Source organism: Bacillus rossius, chromosome 15 (assembly GCF_032445375.1).
Source record: "Bacillus rossius redtenbacheri isolate Brsri chromosome 15, Brsri_v3, whole genome shotgun sequence".
Classification (NCBI taxonomy): Eukaryota; Metazoa; Arthropoda; class Insecta; order Phasmatodea; family Bacillidae; genus Bacillus; species Bacillus rossius.
Window position 1 is genome coordinate 2,769,006 of NC_086342.1, and position 22,639 is coordinate 2,791,644.

At 41.4% G+C, this 22,639-nt stretch overlaps 1 protein-coding gene across 2 annotated transcripts in view; it reads right to left on the reverse strand.

The window, feature by feature from the left end:
- Positions 1-22,639, reverse strand: part of LOC134539470 (DNA-dependent protein kinase catalytic subunit-like) — a 99,077-nt gene that overhangs the window by 51,523 nt on the left and 24,915 nt on the right. For both annotated transcript variants that reach the window (XM_063381532.1, XM_063381531.1), the window contains exons 14-25: positions 18,763-19,041; positions 17,657-17,767; positions 16,290-16,492; positions 14,942-15,122; positions 13,729-13,952; positions 11,830-11,980; positions 10,226-10,448; positions 8,101-8,635; positions 7,329-7,475; positions 3,888-4,132; positions 1,574-1,858; positions 818-1,048 (exon numbers count right to left, since the gene is read on the reverse strand). In XM_063381532.1, coding sequence (XP_063237602.1) covers positions 818-1,048; positions 1,574-1,858; positions 3,888-4,132; positions 7,329-7,475; positions 8,101-8,635; positions 10,226-10,448; positions 11,830-11,980; positions 13,729-13,952; positions 14,942-15,122; positions 16,290-16,492; positions 17,657-17,767; positions 18,763-19,041 — 2,815 coding nt within the window. The remainder of the gene's footprint in view (positions 1-817; positions 1,049-1,573; positions 1,859-3,887; positions 4,133-7,328; positions 7,476-8,100; positions 8,636-10,225; positions 10,449-11,829; positions 11,981-13,728; positions 13,953-14,941; positions 15,123-16,289; positions 16,493-17,656; positions 17,768-18,762; positions 19,042-22,639) is intronic.

A 22,639-nucleotide genomic window follows, 5' to 3' on the forward strand; every position in this document is an offset into this window, starting at 1 on the left:
CATCGAAACCGCGAATTTTGCAGGTCTCTACTTATCACATATAATAAATAGGCCCACTATTCGCAGGAACGAGTCAGTATATGTGTCGGTGAACTAAAAACCCTTTCAGACACAACTTCCACATCATTAAAGTGGACAGTCACCAAGTAATTATACTAGGCTTGTAAAAAAAAAGTCGTGGCAATGTAGCCCGTAAAGTCGCGGCACATCTGACACGTGCAAACAGGATACAAGTAGTTAAAAAAAAAAAAAAAAAATGGTCCAAAAGCAATTTAATAAAAAAAAAAAAAAAAAACTAAATTAACTAACAATGATTTAGTTTTGATACTGCAACCTTCGCATTCTTTTGTTTCTCAAATGTCCTTGAGGTAAATTTTGTTTTCGTGGCACACTTAATATTATGAATTGGATCAAACCAAACAGGATTTAATAAATATGTATACTGCTATACACCCACAGCCAACGTGTCCTTTGCACGAAGAGATGCGGACTGTAATAATTAGCGGATGCAACATTCGTAAGCAACTATAGTTCAATTGAAACGAGTCGTGATAGTAACCAACGACCACTCACCACCATGTTGATTATCAAGACTGTCCTCTTCCTGTGCGCAGGTGCACCAACCTACCAACCACAATGCCCCTGCAGGGCGGGAAGTTTAAAAATGTTCAAAGTGTGTACACTACACTAGACATGCTCAAACTGTATACATGACAAGTCAGAACAGTGTGATTGCGAGTTTCTGTGATTCCGCGGCACTTGAGTAACACGGAGTAATTGGGCAAGCGTGCTGCTGGAGACGGACGGGCGACGCTACCTGGTGACGAAGTAGCGCAGGGTGGTCTGCAGGGCCTCCTCGCAGACGTGGGCCTGGTCGCCGGCCGTCATGGACAGCACCCCGAGCAGCAGCACACGGCTGCCCGACCCCTCCAGCGCCTCCAGCAGCCGGCTGAAGGCCGACACGAAGCCGGAGCGCCGCAGGCTGCCGGCGGGGAGCTCCGACGTCTGGCGCGGGACGTGCATGTCCTTGAAGTCCTTCAGGGCCGTCCTGCCGACACAGCCGTTCATTTTCCTCTTCGGCGGTGTACGAGTGTGTGTGTGACGTAAGTAAATCACGAGAGTTCGTGCTTTTTTATTTGAAGTGAAATTCTTTGCTTCAGGAAGCTACAATTTTTTAGCGTTACAAAAAAATTCCTATCGCATGAGGGGTCAGGGGTGCAACAACAGGGGGGGAAGGGTCTTTTGCCCCCCCTCTGAAACCTTGAAGTGGGGGCAAACGGGGGCAAAGAAAGTGCTGTGTAATCAAATTTTAGATAATAAAACTGCTTAAATAGCACCATTTTCCACCTTGAAATACAAATTTTCCTGGGGGAGAACTCCCGAACCCCCCGCTTCAATAGGGGGGGATCGATGATTCTTTACAAAAAGGTGTGGATGGTGTGTACGGGTGAGTGTTTCTTGTAGCGTGTGTGGGGGATGTAAGTGTGTGGGGTGCGGGTAGGTAGGGGATGGTAGTTGGGTTGGGGGATGTGAGGAGTGTGTGTGACGGGTGACGGAACGGACCGCCGCTCACCTGAGAAGGGGGTTGTCGTCGTCGTCGGGGCCGGTGAGGCACAGCAGCAGGAACAGGGCTCGCTCCTTCTGCAGCAGCTGCAGGCGCCGGGAGCCGACCTGCGCGGCCACCCAGCTCGCCACGGCCGAGTGGCACGCCAGCGCGCCCACGGCCGTCTCCAGGCCGGCCGCCAGGTCGCCCAGCATCCCGAGCAGCTGTGCCGCGCCCTCCGCGCCGCCCGCGTCGGCCCACGCCTGCACGGCGTCCCAGCGGGCCACCACGACCCCCTTCAGCGCGGCCGAGGCGCTGGGAACACGGCGCCGCGCACGGTGCTTGTCGCGATGGTGGGCGTCCAACAAGAGTAGCTTTCAATACGCACGGTTTCTTCGCGACCTCAACTCCCTGAACGGTGGGCGTCCAACGAGAGTAGCTTTCAATACGCACGGTTTCTTCGCGACCTCAACTCCCTGAACGGTGGGCGTCCAACGAGAGTAGCTTTCAATACGCACGGTTTCTTCGCGACCTCAACTCCCTGAACGGTGGGCGTCCAACGAGAGTAGCTTTCAATACGCACGGTTTCTTCGCGACCTCAACTCCCTGAACGGTGGGCGTCCAACAAGAGTAGCTTTCAATACACACGGTTTCTTCGCGACCTCAACTCCCTGAACGGTGGGTGTCCCACGAGAGTAGCTTTCAATATCATTTCTGAATTTCTGAATATTATTTCCCCAATTTAAAAGCCGTTTAACATCTACCCTATCTACATACCATAAAAAGAATGATATAATTTTTCGACTCATTTCTAATTTCAATAAAATTGATAAATCTTAATCTGTTAAAGTGTAGCTGTTATTTTCTTATCAAAATTTATTACAATGTCGGCAATTAGTAATTTTTGATATAATGTCTATGTTTTTGTATTTTCTTTTTTATGCGTTTTATATTTTCTATGGTTTATTCTTAATAGTTATAATTTAAACTTTTTTTTTGTTTGTTTGTATATTGTTTGTATTGTTTATATGTTGTCCTTGTACATATGTGTCGTACCCACCGCTAAAGACCTCGGCTGTTGGTGGGCATGTTACAACATTAATAAATAAATAATAAATGTTTCATCTAAAGACGTGAAATATTTTTGAAACCTACATGTGACAACCCAAGGTTTTCTTGCTTAAAATTTTTGTTCGTACAATTATTGTCTAAAATGACATTTCTGAATTATTCTAAATTCCAAACATTCAAGGAAAACGTAATGGGTTTAATCTTTACAGTTTTTTTTAAATTTCTATCATAACATATTTTTGTGAACGTACGGTTTGATTTAAATAGTTACTGGTACCTGAAAGTTGAGACAATATAGCCATCTTGCTCATTTATGGTAATATATCTAAAATAAGGGGTAATAAACCACCTCCCACCTTACAGACACAACCTGCGGCAGGCAACACTCAGGCAGAGTGGGTGTTTCATGGCCACATTCATTAACGCATTGAAAGAACGTGCAAGAAACAGACAAACATGGGGTCTAAATAACCAATGTTTGACATAATGGGTAAGACACACCAGCAGAGGAATGTAAAGTTACGTTAAAACAATGAATGATTAAAAAAAAATAGTGTACACGGCAAAACTGGGTTCGTGCCGTCCCTGTACCTCCAATTATTACAGTTACGTGAATGACCGTTTCCTTAATTAACTGCCCATAAAATAAGCATGATAAAAAAAATTGGTTGTCTGTAAAGTCGGTTTACGGACGATAGTTTAACGTGACAACGTCATAACAAAACATTGATGAAATGATTGCATACTTTTATGAATGAAATTGAATCATTTTTATTCAATTATCACTATTTTGTATGGATACATAGAAGGAGTGAAATGAAATCTACAATTTAATTGATAAATTTACTATTATTTTCACTCATTAATTCAAATATGTTTATTACTTTAACGAAGAGATTATTTTAACTAAAACTTTTATACATGTTTGCTATTTAACTTCTTCCAATATGTGTTATTCTGTTAAGGATAGGACGATGATAGGAAAAGTAGGAAACGAATGGTAGTGTTTCAAGTTTAATGTGCCTCGAAAAAGTCAAATCTAAGGTTGTTCCAACCGAGTGGAAGAGAGATAGATGCGGCGCAAGCGTACAATGAGCGTAACGGGGCACAGCGTAATGGGACAATGTGCATAACGGGACACTTTTTCGTGCGTGCAGTCGGCGATCATCGATTTATTAGACGTTGTTACGTCAAAAAGTAAAGTCCAGTTACTGAACATTCCACTATCTGTTACGAGATCTGCTCGACTCGGGGTGCGGGCGTACGCGCTCACCGGTGCCGGAGGTCGCGGCCGACGCGCGGCAGTCGCTGGAGCATCTGCGCGAGGACGCCGAGCGCGCGGTCGCCCACGGCGCCGGCCAGCAGCAGAGCCGCGCTGCTCCCCGCACGGCCCAGCAGCCGGTCCAGCACGGCCGCCCGGAACGTGCCGAGGAAGTGGTCGCCGAGGCAGCAGGCCGCCCCGCCCCCCTCCGCGCCCGCCCGTGTCTCGTCCAGCACGCACTGCACCAGCGTATCCACCTGGACACCACGCCCGCCTCTTGTTTGCGTGCCAGCTCGGTTGCACGGCGTTAGAGACGTTTGAACCCCCGAGATAAATCAGAAACCTAATACAACTAGAGGTGTAAAAGTAACGAAAGAAAGCGTACCCGTATGTATTCGTTACTATAACAATCAGTACTCATTACTATCGTATCGTTACTCGTTACCTCTGATACCGCATAACATGCAATGAATCGAGTCGTATTGCATACGCGTACAGTATGACGTCGCATAAACAATAATAAATAGAATATATACAATTAAAAATATTTGATAATTAACAGTTTTTGTTAACCAAGTAACAATTAAATCTCATTAGAACGGCTTTATTATATTATCTCTTTTAAGATAATAAAAAAAAAAGTGAAAATTTGCGATAATAAAAAACAAAAACATACATATTTCTATTTTGTAAAAAATACTTTCTTACGTTGTTTCTGTTCCAATCTCAAACTTTGTCTACACACACAATACCTTTAATAAACAGTAAAAAAACTTGGAAGACAAATTTCCAAATTATACTTTACTTAATAAACAAACATCGTTATTTGTAACGTAAATTCATCGAATATGCGCGCGCATGCGTGAAACATACGAAAAATGTGAGTAACGAAATGCAGCCATGTGTAACGTTTCGTTACTAGTATATAGACGGCGCACCTGTTACTCAGTAACGAATACATACAGTTTGCTACAGCTCTAAATACAACAAACAAAAACACTTGATACAATACTGTGTAAACTCTATATAATGACACTTAACGGACCGAGCATCTTTCGGCGTTATAGAGAGTGGTCATTAAATGGAGAGAAATAAAAGATATCATTCTACTATTCTATTGAGCTTATTAATACACCAAGATTTTCGTTTACTCGCCATGTTTACAGTTTGAAAGTCTGTAAGCAACGGCGAAAATGATAATGTGTAACTACTTGAAAAAAGTCTAGTGAACGAGGGAAACATGTGCAATTTCATCATGCAAAAACCAAAGACAAAAATCTTAGAATCTCCGGTACGTCAGTTGAAGTAAACACGTGCTAGATAATACAACAACAAAACAGCATACAAAAGAACGTACACAGCTGCAGTTCTTATCAACATCTGCAACTTAGAAAGTACTGCTTAATGATTTATAATGCCGTATTGTTGTCGTTAAATAGAGTGAGCGTGACGCTATAGAGAGTGTATTATTGTATAGAAAACAAGGTAAACATAACAAAGTCAAGCAATTTGGATGATTTAAGGAGTTTGTCGTTAAATCGAGTGACGTTATAAAGAGTTTACGCTGTATTGTGTGTTAATTTAGTGTATAGTGTTCGAAACGTTTGAATTTCAAACTTCCCGCGCTGCTTTCTAGGAGCGCCAAGTTTTTCAAGTTGGCTGCCTGCAGAGGTGGGTAGCCCTGCAGCTTCCGGCAAAGAAGCAACAGTTGTTGTTCAAACTTCACGGCGGTGAGTTGTGCTATCTTGCACGCTTGCTGCCAATCGAGTTGTTTGTGAGTGAATCATTATTAATTGTTTTGTTTAATTTGGATTTTACAGTCTCTTACTTATCTAGACAAAACATTTGGTCCCTTAACCAACACTGATTACGAACTAGTCTTCCTTTGTAGAGCCGAATTTCCCAATAACGTACAACAACTGTAGTAAATGAATACATGGTCGTTACTGAGAAACACCCACTATTAGGAAAAACACATTACGCTAATTTAAATAAAACTTTTAACATCACAATAAAATATTTGGCCCAGACTTTTTTAAATTCCTCCATGTATTGAAAAAGAACATGAAATGAAACATGGCTACTACAAAAGTAAAAACTAAAAAATAAAAAGTATAATTTTCTGACGTTTTTAAAATAATTTAATTTTAAACAGTATTTCGAAAATTCTGCATCTTAGAAATAAAATGTATAAAATAAAAAACCTGTTACACTTTCACTATATGGTTGTTACCCAAAAATAATGTGACCCCAAAAGTTTTATGAGTTTATGAAACAAGTCTTATGGATTAGAAATAGCAATTCAAGTACACGTCATTCCTCTTCGACCCAGGAAAACATCCCACTCGTGAGAGCCAGGTAGTGTTTACCATTCGTACCTCTGATACTTGTCCGATGTGAACACGATGAGCTATCGAAACATGATAATACAGAATGTGCACAAAACCAAATACAAACAACTGTGCTAAACCCTGAACAAACACTTACTGAAAGCTTTCAAAGGCCGCAGAGGGTGACGAGACGAGAATGGGAGGGGTGGGGTGGCATGATAATTAGCTCACGTACATGTGCGCCTCCGTTTCCTACAACGTCCACTGAGAAGTAGTTATTTCCCCAGTAGCGCTCAGGTTATTCTGCCAGTGATTTACCAAGTGTCCACTACGAAGAAGTGTCTACTATTCAGAAAAATCCTTTACAGGTAAGTTCCATTGTATATGACTAGCCATACTGTCATGACAGGACATTCCTTATGGTTACAATATGACCATAGTTAGCCTAGACATTTTACAAAAGTTTTATCCCTTATAGCATTAATCTACCTACCTGCAACCCATTATTTGTTGCTTTGACCATTACCAGAACATAAATGCTAACACAAAACTACCAAAAACATATTTCTTTTGCTAACTGTTTAGTTAATTTTAAGCTTTTACCATGAATGAAATATTTGTATTTGACTCAAATATAAGCTGCTTGCTAGGCCTATTGTTTCGCCTTCAATAAAATGTCCGAAAAACACAAGCACTCTCGAGTCAGGTCAATTGCGTCTACCCACCGAGGTGGCGTTGAGTGAAGATTTCGACACAATTAGGTACAAGATCACAGGTGTTACATATGAGAACAAAAAGTTTCTTCAGCATTCTCCTGATCATACTGCTCCATCATTCCACCATTGATCCAATCTTCCATCATAAATTCACCACTCATCCACTCCTCCACTATCACTTCACACTGATCCACTCCTCTATAAATCCACCACTGATCAACTCCACTATAACTCCACCACTGATCATCTTCACTATAACTCAACTACTAATGCACTCCACCACTACCATTCTACCACTGCTCCACTCCACTATAACTCCACCACTGATCTACTCCTCCACCATCAACCCACCTAGCTCACCCTCCTGGGTATAGTTTCTCTTTACTGAAGAAAAACGAACTAATTACCTGGTCGCTCAACAGGAAAGACAACTTCAACACAGACTCTCCGAACATCTGCGTGGTTGGTGGCAGCCTGACCATGTAGGTAACACCGTCGGTGGTCTTCACAAGTGAAGCAACCACAGCATTCAGAAGTTCTTCGCCAGAGAGATTCTGCAAGAGGTGGGAGAGATGAAGGGAGATAAAACCTCACTAAAAACACAACTAACAGAAAAAACTCACAGTTCACAAACAACTGAAGATATTACTTCAATTAAACTCTAACGAAGTTAGCAGGAGAGAGAAAAAAACGAGATAGTTAAACGGAGATGGAAAGTAGTATCAGTGAGCTCATAGGTTTTCTCAGGGTTATCCCACTTCCCCCATCCTATATATTTCCAGGCTTCCAGCCAATCTCCAGTCTCATCTCTTCACCTCTCATTGTTTCTAATGATATTAATGCTAATTAGATGGTTTCAAATGAAGTTATAGTCATTTCGTCAGCTTACTTCTAAAACCTCGTAACTCCATTCCAGTCAATTTTACAGGAGAACTTATGAGCTTTTGGAGCACGGTTTCGACTGAGAAAGACACGAGGTTTTATAATTTGTGAATAGAAAAAGAGACTAAGTGGAGTTGACTTATGAGGTTTTATCAGCATATGCACTATGAAAAAACGAAAAAAAATACACCAAACAAATCCGGAATTTAAAACTGGGAAAATCTGAACTTACGAGGCCGACGATTTGCTGTTCAAGTATGAAAGAATGCACGCTTGTTCCGGCGTATTCGTACTCACGCTGCCGAGGAGAGGGAGCAAGCGGCAGGAATGGAGCGTCCTCAGGCCTCGGAGGACCTGCGTCAGGAGCTCGGTGACGAGGCCGCTCCTCAGGCCCGCCTCCACGTCGACCAGCAGCGAGCCGCGGAGCGCGGCGTACCGGGCCGTCAGGGCTGCCACCACCCCCGAGCGCACGGCCTCGTGCCGGCACGCCGCCTGCAGTAGGCGCTCCACGAGCCCCGGGAGGGCCTCTAGCTGGCGCAGGTGGCGGGCGTCGAACCCCAGCAGCACCGGGTGCAGCGCGCAAGACGCCACCAGCCCGCAGAAGGCCCGGGACGAGAGGAACCCCAGGGCGGTCGCCGGGACGGCCGCGCTGCACCTCAGCACGGCCTCCGCGAGGTCCAGCGCGCCCACCACCACGGAGCACTTCTTCTCGTCGAAGCACGCCTCCACCGCGGCGGACACCAGGCCGGCGTCGCCCCCCGCGGACGAGACGACGTCTCCAAGGGTCTCGCCGCTGACCTGCTCCACGAAGCACTCTGCCGCTTGGAACAACCTGCAGCCCAACAGTTACATCCCATCTTACAACCTGAGATATACTCTTAACTGAAACAGCACGTAATAAATAAACCCCTCAGTTACAAAAAAAAAAAAAATAATAATAATAATAAAAAAAATCATGCAAAAAATTATACACAATATTTATCCCTTCTTTTTTTTCTGATTAATACTAAAACAATATTGCTCTACTATATTAAATACCCAGAATCAAATTGAGAGTTAAGTTACAATAAAAAAATTGATTAAAACCCCAGAATATTGATCAAAATACACATATAAATAATATTGTCGATTAATATTAAAAATAACTTTTAAGTATAATGCTCTCAATTTTGCATGTGCGATTCCTGCACATTTTTTTTTTAATCCTAAAAACCTTTGTAATAAATTGCTTAAAATCATGTGACATTTAATATTTCAGAATTATTTTTAATAATGATGAAGAATCACTGTGGCTTCTGTAATTACAGTATTTAGTTTTTGTGAAATGAGTTTCCATTCGAAAGATATCTACGAAAGACCAGGATATACTTGTGAGGTACTAAGCAGATGGCAGTATACGACCATAAGGTATTATAGTTTGAAAAGTCATCACCATCATCAAAATCATCGACTGCTTCCACGAAAGTAAAATTCCTCCATTTTCGTCTGTTCCTCCACCAATCCTCCTCCATTCTTTTACATTCTCCTCTCTCCTGCTCTCCTTTAACTACCTGCTCTTCCCACCTCCTCTTTGATCTTCTTCCTGTGTACTTCGCCATCATTCTCCAAGGCAGCCTCTTTTCAAAACAATTCCAGTTTCATGTCACACAGAAAGTTAAGCCAAGACATGCGAAAATTTTCCATTAATTTTGACTATCTCTCTCTCTCTCTCTCTCTGGCTGTACATGTGTAGTTGACGATAGCTTTACACAAAACACATCAGTCTACAGTAGAACCTTAATTAACCGGGATAATTGGGGGGAAGGTCAGCACGGATAAATGAAAATCAAGGATAATCAAATTCAAGTGTGTTTAGGTATTTAGGAAGGGCAGTTGTTCCGTAATATTAATCCAGCTTAATCCGGACTAGTATTTCTTCTCACAGGCAATTCTAGTTTGTTTGTCCGTTCATTTCTTTTTTGAATGCATAGTTTTTAGTTTTACGCCTTTCTTGTACCTTCCCTAAAGAATTAAACTTTTCGGGCTTGGTTTACTCCCACAAAAAAAAAAAGAGTTTAATTTTCAATTGAGAACCCGGTTAACCGAATGCCTAGTTAATAAGGGTCACGGATAATCGAGGTTCTACTGATACTAAATGATGCAATACTTGGTCAAGCAAAAGTTACTTTTTTTTGAAGTTATACTTCTAATGCGACATCCAACAGAGGTTGCGTTAAAACGTTTAACGCTACCATGGAGAATAACGCTACCATGGAGAATTATTTGCATGCAATTAAAAACTATTTTTTTAATGATGGCTAAGAAGTATATAACTTCTCACGCGCGTACCTAAGTACACGCACCCATTTTTTTTTTTTATGCAGTGGACTTGTACGTAAACACGACTATTACGAGAGATTGGCTAGGATGTGCCGATGCGCACCTGGCGGATGTCCCGGGCCCAAACACGTGCTCCGGGGTCACGAGTCGCTCCGCGACGAGCCACAGGTAGTAGTCGAGGCCGGCCCGGAGCCCGTCCAGCCACGTGTTGGTCTGCGTCGCAGACACGCCCCGCGGCAACGAGGCGGGCAGCCTGTCCCCACCGCACACGGCGTGGAGCTCCGCGACAGTGTGACGCTGCACGAAACTGGCCGCAGAACCGTACTCTACAAACAAAAAAGAAAGTAAAAGACAAAAACCTATTCCTGTAATTAAAAGATGCTATAAGGCCATTATATTGAAGTTCTATCATTTGCTTCTTTACAACTATACAATAATTTAGGTTTGAATCCCCTCGATCTCGAAGCTGATTTTTCACGTGCGCGTGTGGCAGTGTTATGACGACGAGTTTTTTTCTCCAGAATACTCCTGTTTACGCTCCCTTTGACATACTACCACTGCCCCTCTTCCACATCAGCTAATCGTCAGGCCCGTCGAGGTGACTAAGCTGTCACTTGGGCGGAGAAAACTTTTTCCCTTTGTCCGCCATCCTCAACACGGAAAATTACAAACAAAATAAAATATTCGCTTATTTCGGACTTAACGCCTCATCGACGACAGGATCATTAAACATGACTTGTGAAAACCTTTATGTTCACTGAAACACGTGCCATGTAGTATACCACTTGCGAAATATTCCTCGTTTATCTTCTCTGGGAAATGTGCCCTAATTGCTTTAGTGGGAAGTGATATGAGTATGACTATTCAACCACCGTATCGCAGATATTTATGAAAATATACTTGAAAAATGCAACCTTAGAAGTTAAGTGGTATGCATTTACCCAGCTGCATTAACACAGCTACTGACCATGATATAATTATTAATTAGTCACGCAAATATTTTAGTCGTGAATATTTGCCTATATTTTCATAAATAAAATAGCAATTAAATAGCAGAATAAATCTGGAGCAAGAATAACCTAGTGAACTTCAGAGGTTATCAGTGTTGAATTTTGTAATTTACTCTATTTCCTCATATAATTTTCTTTCAATCTTTTTCCTTGAATATTGAATCCTTCGAATACTAAGGATTTTATTGGCCCATCCCTACTTAGGGACTTCTTCATGGGTTTCGTGAGCTGTAGACACCCTGAAATAAACTGCTCGAAAATTGCTACGGCCTCCAATTGTTGTAACCAAGCTGACGACTTCTCTCGCTACTGACTCGAACGGCAGTACGGCACGAGCCCAGGGTGTCCACAAGGAAAAAAAAATATTTCATACCAACTTAGGCGAGAAGATAAGTACTAGATTTGAAAAAAAAAACAAGTACTAAATTATAATTTGTTATGGTTTTAACAATTTAGGAAGTTATTATGGCATTGCAATGCTCTAACTTAAATATCACACCACACACACATACATTCCATAGTTTTTTAAAAATAATTATGCTTAGTAATAAAACATATTGGAGTTACTGTAATATTATTATATTAAAGAAAAAAGTACTAGATCTGAGAGTAAATGTACTAGACCCCTAAAAAACTTATAAAAGTACTAGAGCTAGGGACGAGAGTACTGACTGTGGACACCCAACGGGGACCGCACCTGGGAGAAGGGGCGCCAGGCGAGACACCAGCTCCGTGCTCTTGCGCCGGCAGTCGGGCTGCAGCGCGCCGCACTGTCGCAGCAGCCACTCGACGGCATCTTCCAGCCTGCCAGCCCCCATCTCGGGCGGAACCCGCCTGTTCTCGCTCGCCTGCCACACACCACACACCACCCGTCCCACACAACCCATGCACGGCAAGGTTAACAGATTGCCTCTGCTTAGCGATACGTGGGTACTCGAAAATTCAGATTAATAATTCCAATTTGGTAACTGATTTTATACTTCAAATCGAGTGATATTTTGTTTACGTAATTGGTTACCGACATATAAAGAACACGCGACTCTTAGTCAAAGAGATGTTTTCTGCAACATAGTACAATTACACTTTTCAGAAAACAATTAATATGCGTTTATGACCGATTTATTTCTCTCTTTTTTGATTTGACTGTATGCTTCGTACAATTTTCTCGGACCGCTGTGAAGTGTGTATTTACCCGTGTGTGTGGGTCACAGATTATATGCAAATTTTTTTTTGTTTAGTAAAATGTTCTGCGATCCATATGCGAATTTTCCATTTTGGGTAAAATAAACTAACATCGCTCTGTTGTGGTACAGTACATGCTTAAACAACTAGCATGTGTTGTTTTTTAACAAATATGTCATGAGTAAATATTATTTGTTTAATATGTCAGTACTGCATCATGAACTGCGCTGTTACGTCTGCCGCCTGTCGGGCGGCTACCCAGCCGTTGCCGTCATGTGACGTGGCTGTCTGTCGCTGGGTTGGCGCTTGGCAAGAGGGGCAACTAAATATAAACCAGCCAGAGAGCAAGAAAGAGGGGAGAGGTTGCGTCCATGTGCATGTGAGTTTGGGTGCGTGTGGCCAAGCAGCACAGTTTAAGGTTCTTCCTCCCTCTCTCATTATTGTAAATGTCCGTGAACTGGCAGCACCGTACTCAATCATCAACATGCTTCTATCTCGACAGGTTTTTTTTGTGACGCAACTGTGTCCAAACATTGTTTTATGCAAGAGATTTCCTACACTTTCTACTGCAACATTTTGTTTATTACAAAACTGCTGTAAAGGGTGTGCTTGTTTTTATTGAAGTAACTGACAAAAATTTGACAAGGAAATAGCCTGCGGTCTTTGCTCTTTCAAAAGGGGAAGTGTAAAAAAAAAAAATTGATGGGAAGGGAAACAATTTTCCTTTGTATTTTTCGTTAGATAGTGCTAAAGCGATAGGGGACGGGAGGCGAAAGGGCCATAAAGGATGAAGAGGGGAAAGATAAAGAACATCAATGCAGTGTTTCTAACGTGGAAATAAGCCGAGACACGGACCATCAAGATTTCACTTGTATTCTACTGGAGACAGTTATATGGTGCGACCCATATTCGAGGGCGACCCTTACAATGAAAATGTTAGAATTTTTAGCGCAAAGTTAAGGGCGCGACCCAAACGAAGGGGTGATTCATTTGTAAGTAAATATAGTACATTAAATTGAAAAGTATACAAAAGTGCACCAAACAAATGTGTGCTTGGTAAGAGGTTAAGATCCCCCCCCCCCCCCCCCCCCCCCTCGAAGTGTGACTTTTTTTTGTCCATCTGGGAGAAGATAATTGCTTGAGCTGTCTCTATGCTAGGAGTGTGAGTTAGGCCTTTATCCAGTTGTCGTTTACCGTGTACTATCCAAAAGAAAACATGTTTTCGTAGGTTGTCAGGCTTTAAGGAGTCTGTGCCGCGAGTATGCGGCCGGGTGTTTGCACCGAGATCTATAAGCAGGGGTGACCCTTCAGTGAGTGAATACGATTAACTTTACATTTCCAGGGTTGTCTCCGACCCGGGTTCCCAGTGTTCGCCGGACCTTCGCGAGGCGAGGAGTGAGAGGGGCAAGGGCACCTGAAGGAAGAGCTGCGGCTTCTCGCAGATGACGCGCGCCACGCGGTCCAGAGCGAGGCACGCCTGCTGCGCCGCGTCGGTGGCGCTGGCATCGGTGGAGTCGGTGGCGCCCGGCAGCGCCAGGCTGCACACCAGGTGGTACAGCAGCTCCAGCCAGTGGCGGTCCAGCACGGACGACTCCTCGCGCAGCACGCGGTACGTGCTGTTGAACACCAGCGCCCCGCCTGTGTGCGCGACACCACGAGGCTCCACTTCACTAGACCAAACACTCTCCCATGCATGGCAAGGTTAACAGACTACCTGCACTTAGGGATGGGAGAGTATACTCAAAAATTTAGATTTTCAATATTTAATAATTTGATAACTGATTCAATATTTAAAATCGTATATTTTGATTAAAAACTTGGTTACTGATAGATAAAGAACATGTGACTCTTAGCCAAAGGGATTTATTGTGGAGCATCTATCTCTGTTTTTTTACTCTGGTTTTTTCAAAATAGGGTGAATTACGTGATCCATATGAGAGACTGAGGAGAAAAAAAAACCCTAAAAATACACACACTTGATTTCTAACCATTTTGCCTCCTCCCCTAACCGTACAAATAATTAAGACTTCGACAGGGGCTTAGCGACTCCCCACATGAAAATGTAATATGTACCTACAAATGTAAAAAAAAAAGTTATTACTCCAAATCATGACTGAGATAACAAATGGAAACAGTTAAGATGAATCCAAGAGCGGAGAATTGCTTGACGAATGGTAGACACAGAATCAGATGTCTGGTAAAAATTGGAACCCAGAATACACGGATAAAGTAGCCATGAAACAAGAGTGGATGCAGAGAGGAGGGTTCAAGTTGCCATAGAATAATAAACAATTAATAAAATATATATTTATTAAAAAAAAAAAAAGTTTTTAAAATAATAAAATAGTTAAAATTTTTCTAACTACAACACCTTGCTTCTTTTTTGCAAAAATTCACAGACTGTGAATAAATACCGTGGCTAACCTATTTAGTTTGTTTTTTCCCCCACTAAGAATTCTTCTTAGCCAGGATTTATTACACCAAAAGAAAAAAATACACCATTACTTAAGAAAAATTTTTTTTGAACCTGTTAATACATTTAAAAAATGTATTTTTTATTTGTTGTTTATTTATCCCGCTCCACTACCCCGGCGGATATGCCGTTACCATGAACTCTCTCTCCTTACCGAGCCTTTTCACGGAACTCGGGTGAGTGCAGAAACTGCACATCATCCTCAGGACGGCTTTGATGTTGACGTTCGACTCTTCGGTCACGGCAGTGTGCTTGATGGACCACACCACGAACTCCTGCAGGCTCCTGGCTGAGTAATCCCGCACCGCTGTGTCCGTCGGATGAGTTACCCCGTCCTGCAGAGAGAGTCACCGTGGACGCGTCCGTGAAGACTGATACCTTTGGTGAATTTTATAGTCAATTCAAGACACCAGTCAGAACTAGGAACAAGATTATATGGTGAATTGTGATAAAACCGAAATAACACAGCCAAGCCTGTCAATACACCAATGTAACACTGAACTGCAAACTAATACACCATAAAGCATGCACTTTCAATCAAAACTTACCTACCTCTAATAACAAATACCTAATCATTTAATTATTGAATACAATTAAAGTAACTAAATAATAAGCAATGATGACTGTTCCCCAATGTAGTTTACTTTTTTAAATCTTGCAACCGATATTACTCATTTTTAAATTACAACCTTAGAATACAATTAAGAAACAGAAATACTTTAACAGATTTATTTTATGTTCTGTAAAGTTAGAAATAATTACTAAAAATCATATTGAAAAAAAAATATGCATCATTTATCAATCAAAATGACACTGTTTTGAACAAATAAGTATCACTTCTTTTCAGTAATATACTTTTTTTTTAATAAACCGATTTAATAATAAAAAAAAATTCCTGTTTTAAAAATTGAAATTGGCCCGAAAATAAAACCATAAAATTTTGTCTCTAGTGATAACAAGTAGTTACCTATTGATTTTCCCGGAAGTGTTACATATTAAGTAACCCAAGAAAATATTTAAAAATGTTTTGACGTGACAACGTCTTATAAATCGATGAACGCCGGCTGCACACATGAAAAAGCACGACTCATTGTCAGGTTCCGCCTGAGCCGACTTTACAGACGAACCCCTTTTATGAATTTCTTATGTGTTACATAAAAAATGTTGTAGAACTAATATTGTAGTGGTTTGGTTGGTAAGAATGTTGTTACTGCGAAGCGAATGCCACTCGGGGTAGGGAAGCCTACAACTCACGTAGTTTCGGTCCCCTGCAAGAATACCCGAAGATTTCCAAAGTTTTGCGTTTTGGCATCAAACGCCACTTCAGCCGCTGAATCAGAAGTTTCCAATGGAAAACACGAGCATGTTCTGGCTGATCTAACCTAACCTAACCCTTCGATTTTTTTAAATTTCAAATTTTCGAGAGGAATCCGAAGTTGCACGCAACGTGGCAGGGAACCGAAACTACGTGAGTTGTAGGCTTGCCACTCGGGTCGGCTCACCATGAGGGCGAGCAGCAGGGCCTCGGTGTGCCGGCTTCGTATCTGGTGCTCGCTGGAGTACCAGCGGGCCAGCTGCGGCACCAGCGGGCTGAACAGCTGCAGCACCACCTGGTCCGGGTCGCAGCCCAGCTGCAGCAGCGCCGGCAGCAGCCGCGCGAACAGCTGGCGCCCGTGGCCGGGCTGCGCCAGCTCCAGCCTCACGTCTGCAACCGCGACCGGCCGTCGCACCTCCGCCACCGAGCTCTCGCCGTCGCTCAACACACCGCGAGATCCCACAGGCCCTTACGGCGGAGGACCTCCACATAATCAGACAAGCTTATTGAAATATATATGTATATAGAATAATAGCATAATTTATTAGTCCAAATGTAATCTGGTTTGTGAAATAAGTACCACAAACATTTGTGTGTCACATCTGTTGAATAATACGCTATCATTATGAATAAACAGTTCATAAAAAAAAAAAAAGAGTGCATGTAACTTAGTACACACGATAGAAGTGAAATGTCTTTGGCAATTCAAAACTTGACTCGTAAAACGGCTGAGCGAGAGAAATGTAGAGAGAAGACCATTTTCCACAAATAACAAAGTGCAGTTTTTTTTTATCTTTCATTTCTTTTTTAAATTATTTAAGAATTTTAACCTTTTTTGTATTTATGAGAAATTTGATTAAAAAAACAATAATCAACAAAATTATTACTCACTTAAATATAACTGCTCAGGATATAAACAATTATCAATCAGTTAATAATGATTAATAACAATATAGCTATTACCGACTGTTGAAATACATGCTATTTGGAACACGCCTAATCTCTGAACAAAATACAAACTTCATAACAGGTAGCGCTATCTGTGGGAATTGAAAGGACTGTCTCAACAGCGCTCTCTACGCCGCTGGCTGAACAAGAAACACGAGCGCGCTGGTAGCAAAAATAAAATTCAAGGCATTCACAGCTGACAGTATAGGATACCCATATCTATTTTCTGAAACAAGTGCATGCGTATACTCTCTGATTTATTCTTTTGTTCATCTATCTCTCATGGTTAATTTTTTTTTTTGGGTGGAGGACGAATCATTGCAAAAAGAGGAGAACGAAAATGAACCCAACAACGTACATTGCACAGTGTTCTCTTTGTATCTCTTCCCCCTCCTTTCGCGTCAGAAACGTTTCACAATGTTTGACAAAAACGTTTGATTAAAATTCGGCCTCGAAATTTCCCTCTCGTCGTCCCCCAAAGAAATTTTAACTTGAATAACACCTACATCTCTTGTTTCAAAAATGAAAATTGCCTAAAAATAAAACCAGCTAAATCTTGTCTCTACCTGTTTTCTATAGGGAAGTGTTATCACGCAATTGGCTTACTTCTGCCGAGCATGTACATGAGGGCGGCGTGGAGGAACTCGCACGCCGCCACGCGCGTCTGGCGGTTGCTGCAGTTCAAGGCCAGGTCCACCACGCGCGGCAGGAGCTCATCTGCGGACGGCACACAAACGTACACACACACGGTGTGACGTGACGGCCACCTTCGCCTCGACGCACATAGAGAAGACGTACCCACTAAGTCACCCGGCAGTAACTGCACAATATTACTACGAGTTAACACCATTTAAAGAAAGAGAATATCATCTGGAGATTAAAAAAATGCAAAAATGTGTCGCGAGGTGGGGTTGCTTCCTGCTGGAGCGGGTCCCCTCCCTACGTCCAGTGCTGCCTGAATAAGAACTGTTTGCAGTGGAATCAACGTTAATAACAAAAAAACTGGCATTACTTCCAGACAGCAACCCAATTGTTGTTAACACATGTGTAGTATAAAATTGCCAACCAAATTTAAAAAAAATGAGATTTTTAACAGTAAAGGGTAATAACAAAAACAGGCATTACTTGAAGACAGCAACACAATTGTTGTTCACACATGCGTAGTATAAAATTGCCAATCAAATTTTACGTTGTGGCAGTGTAGGTAAATAAGATTAAATACATAAATACTAGCATTGACATTACACACTGCTGTAACCGTGGACCTTTAGCTACACAAGGACATGAGGAATGAACAGAAACAAGGTGTGTTTCCGTCTGAACATAAATACTCTATGTTCTATGTTTTATTTAAATGATGAAACTTATAACAGTTGAATGAGAGACAAATATATATATAAGGTATTAAAATGCGTTAAAAATATAATTTCAAATACATAATTTAAAAAAAGCTATCGGGCCACTGCAGCAAAGATTAACTAAGTAGAGTACACCAGCCTAACAAAGTGTAAATCACCCTTTTGTAACCAAATTATATGGAAAATAAAATTTCCAAAAATAATTTAATAATAATTATAATAAAAATTTAAAAAAACGTGCCGAAATACCTAATTTCCGGCACAAACAGTAAAGGCAAATTGAACTTCAATAACCATTTTTCTGTTGTGGAATGAGAGACACCCCATGCAGACCTGAACGACGCGGTCACTCACCCAGGTTCACGCCGACCTTGGCGTCGCGGAAGGGGAGCGCGTACTCCAAGTGGTGCTCGGTGTCCCAGGACACGAGCTCCGCCTCCCGGCCGCCGGCCAGCGCGGCGCCGACTTCCCCGTCCAGCTGACCCACGAACGCCAGCGCCCGGCGCTGCAGCCTGAGGAGCTCCGTCTCGGGACGCTCCAGCAGGTGCGTGCGCCGCGCGAAGCTCCTGACGGACCCGCGCTTGGCCGTGCCGCGGGCTTCCGCCGCGTCCGTGCCGGGCCGGTCCTCCGCGCCTGCACGCACGTGTCACTCTCTCTACCCCGGGTTCGAGCTCCCCCCCAACATCACTGTCCCAACATCAGTTACTTGCAGGTCGAAACAAATTCGGTCGCAAATCTATACTAATACAGGTGCACCATCCTTTATCCGAAATTCCAAAATCCGAACAGCTCTAAAATCCGAAAATATTTTTGAAACTTCAACGTCCGCGATATTGTTCGCAGTTGTGTGGCAAACTCAAGTCGCGATCGCGTGACTAGTGCGAGCGAGTGACTTGGCAGCACTGCGTCAGCAAGGCAGCATGCAATTTGGCAATGCTGAGGCGCTGTGTTTACCATTTGACCGGCAAACTAGCGCCAGTTACAGCTTGCTGCTTGGCTACGATAGGAGTTGTTTTATCGCATTTAGTAGTTAACCGTGTTGTTACGCGAACGTGTTACCATATTTGAAGACGGCAATGGCAAAAAGGCATTCCGATATGAAGATGGGTGGTAGCGAAAAATAACGAAAACACTTAACATTATCAATAACTCAGAAGGTGGAATTATTGCGGAAACTAAACCAAAACAAGTGACACTTCAAGAGGCATTTAAAAATGCCATCATTCGTGCTGCTTCATCTCAGGAGAAGGAAAATCCTGCTCCTGGCCGATCACGAGACGTACGAGTTGACGGCGACATCAGCGGCGATGACGACGCACCATAAACATTCTCCAGATGTTTTACAGTATCAGTTGTTAAAAACAAATTATTTTGGCGATTGTTTCGGGTATTTATTTATGCTGCAGTGTTTATTTGCGTTATGTACTTTGTTGTTTTTTGTACTATGTTGCTTGAAATCCTTAATACATCTGACATAACATAACTTGGCTTTACTAGGCCTCCTGTATTATAATTCCGAAATCCGAAAAATTCCGAAATTCGGAATGCTGCTGGTCCCGACCATTTTGGATAAAGGATTGTGCTCCTGTATTATAAAGCTGAAGAGCTTGTTTGTTTGTTTGTTTGTTTGAACGCGCTAATCACAGGAACCACTGGTCCGATTTGAAAAAATTCTTTCAGTGTTGGATAGTACATTTATCGAGGAAGGCTATAGGCTATATTATATTATCAATAACGCCCAATAATATGCACACTGCAAAATGTTTTTGAAAAAAAAAAAAAAAAAGTGTGAGTACTTGTATCAAAATATTTACGAATACAAATGTGAAATTATAAAAGTAAAAAAACAAATGAAAGTTATTTCTCAACGTATGTTTTTATCGTTGATAGTTTTAAAGTTGTATCTTGACAAATGCTTGTTCATTTTTTTTTCTACCCAAAGTTATAAATTCGCAGAAGATACCGCACTACACTCTGTTGAACTAAAAATCAGCATGAAATATGTGATCTGTATGCAGGTAAATACAGTATTTGTTTTTGAAATGCAAAATGTGTATTCAATTTAAATCAAATAATCAGTATTAATATTGATATTTGTGCAGATTGTCAGCGTGTGCGGTCACGTCGTCGGCAACTCACGAACGTATCATGAGGACTCCGCGACGGGACAATGTAACGCCTGTTGGTCGAGGTCAGGTCAAAGTATAACTTTTTTTTTAAATACACATTTTCAGACCTTTCAAGCGACTGCATCAGCCCAGGGTGACCGTCGTCACAAACACCCCCCCCCCCCCCCCCCCCCTTCACCGTGGACAATTCCACACAATAACAGAACTAGTTAAGTAAAGTACTTAATTTTTTTTTATATCGAGCAACATGAAGCTATGATAATCAACTGGAACTGTGATTGGTATTTACTGAGTAATTGATTCGTCAAAAGTAACCCGAGAAGTTTAAGAACTTTCTTACTTTAGAAAAAAAAAAAAAACTTTTCCAAATAACTAATTTTGACCAGAAGACTAAACTGTGATCGGTACCGTATGTAAATTGGGATTTTTTTTCTTGAGAAAGTAATAATCAAAGGAAGTTCAAAACCTCTTTTAATATTCAAACTAAAAACTTTTTCAACTTATTTTGGGTGAGAGACGTAACTTCAAATATAATTTAAAGTTACTGCATATATATACCGTATTTACCCATGTACCACCCGCCCCCATGTATGACCCGCACCCCAAATTTTCAACATACTCTCTGGAAAAAATTTTTTTTCACTGTAATGTCTATTTACATGTGCCTGCATAAATAGGGAAAAAGAGTCTGTCATTGTAACAACAAAGAAAACTCTTTATAACTGCAGCACAGAATTTTACTAACACAAATGCATAAAATATTAAGAAAAAAAAACAGTAATATTCATTGTCAAAATAGTAGATCAATTTTGCTAAACAACAGACGTAAATTTGGTGAAATAAATTTTAAAATGTTTGTATGCAATAACCACAATCGTCAACTGTTCAGTCCGTTGCAACATCCTGCAAATAAAAATAAAGCCTGTAGTGCCAAATAATTAAAAATAATGAGTGATGCCATAAAACCATTTTATTCAATGTAAAAAAACCCGTAGCAAAAACGTGAGTTTTATTGATACGCATAAAATGGCGCGGGTTGCCAGTTATAGTTAACTCGGTTGTAAACAGAGCGCGCGCGTAGCAAGAAGTTTGCGAGCTATCGCTATCGATCTTCGACTACTTGCGCGCGCTCTATACAGAATGATGCCAACTGGCGCTGTTTACGTTTTATAGGTGGATTACAGCGACTCCCGACACGTTACGGATAAAGTTTAATACTTTTAAAAACGTCTTGAAAACACATCAGAATACGTCGTATTATGATTATTTAAATTAGAAAGCGTTAATCTCAGAATAAACCGCGTAAATTGCGGGAAGCAGTTTATACACGCGTTGTAAACAACGGCAATTTATTGCATTGCATCATATGAGGTTAAAACGGAACCGAAATAAAATGGTGCAAATATCGGGAAAAAGTAAATAACGGTTACGTAAATAAGGGGTTTCGCTGTATTTTCATTGTAATAAATGCGTCCAGCATTCGGTAATGTACTATAAATCCAATTTTTTCAGTCTTCATTGTTGTCCAAAACCTCAAATTTCGTGTATGACCCGCACCCCGACTTTTGAATGTTGTTTTTCAGAAAAAATGTGCGGGTGGTACATGGGTAAATACGGTACACAACAAGATTTCATTTGTTACTATTTTGGGTTGCTTTGACTGGCCAACCTGGAATGTAACAATTTTACATTAAAGTCATGTTTTGATTGAAAATTCTTATAATTTTCATAATTTTAATTGCATTTCAGTGCCTTGTTGGAGTATTAACTTAAATTCCAGTGTCATATGGTGTAGTGGCATGTTTTCCAGAGTTATTTCGATTTTATCATAACTAGGGATGTGCGAATCTTTGATTTACAGTTCGGTTCGAATCCGATTCGAATCCCTGGCAATATTGGAGATATGAATCCGATTCCGAAAATTAAGCACAGAATAATTAAAAATAACTGATTAATTTAAAAATAATATGTGTAACTACTGGCAATTATTTATTACACTGAGATTGAAATGTTTATAATTATGTAAACTTAATTAATAATAAACAGTTTCAAATATGAAAACCAAAACATATTAGATTTTCCAACTCAATCGTAATAAACTG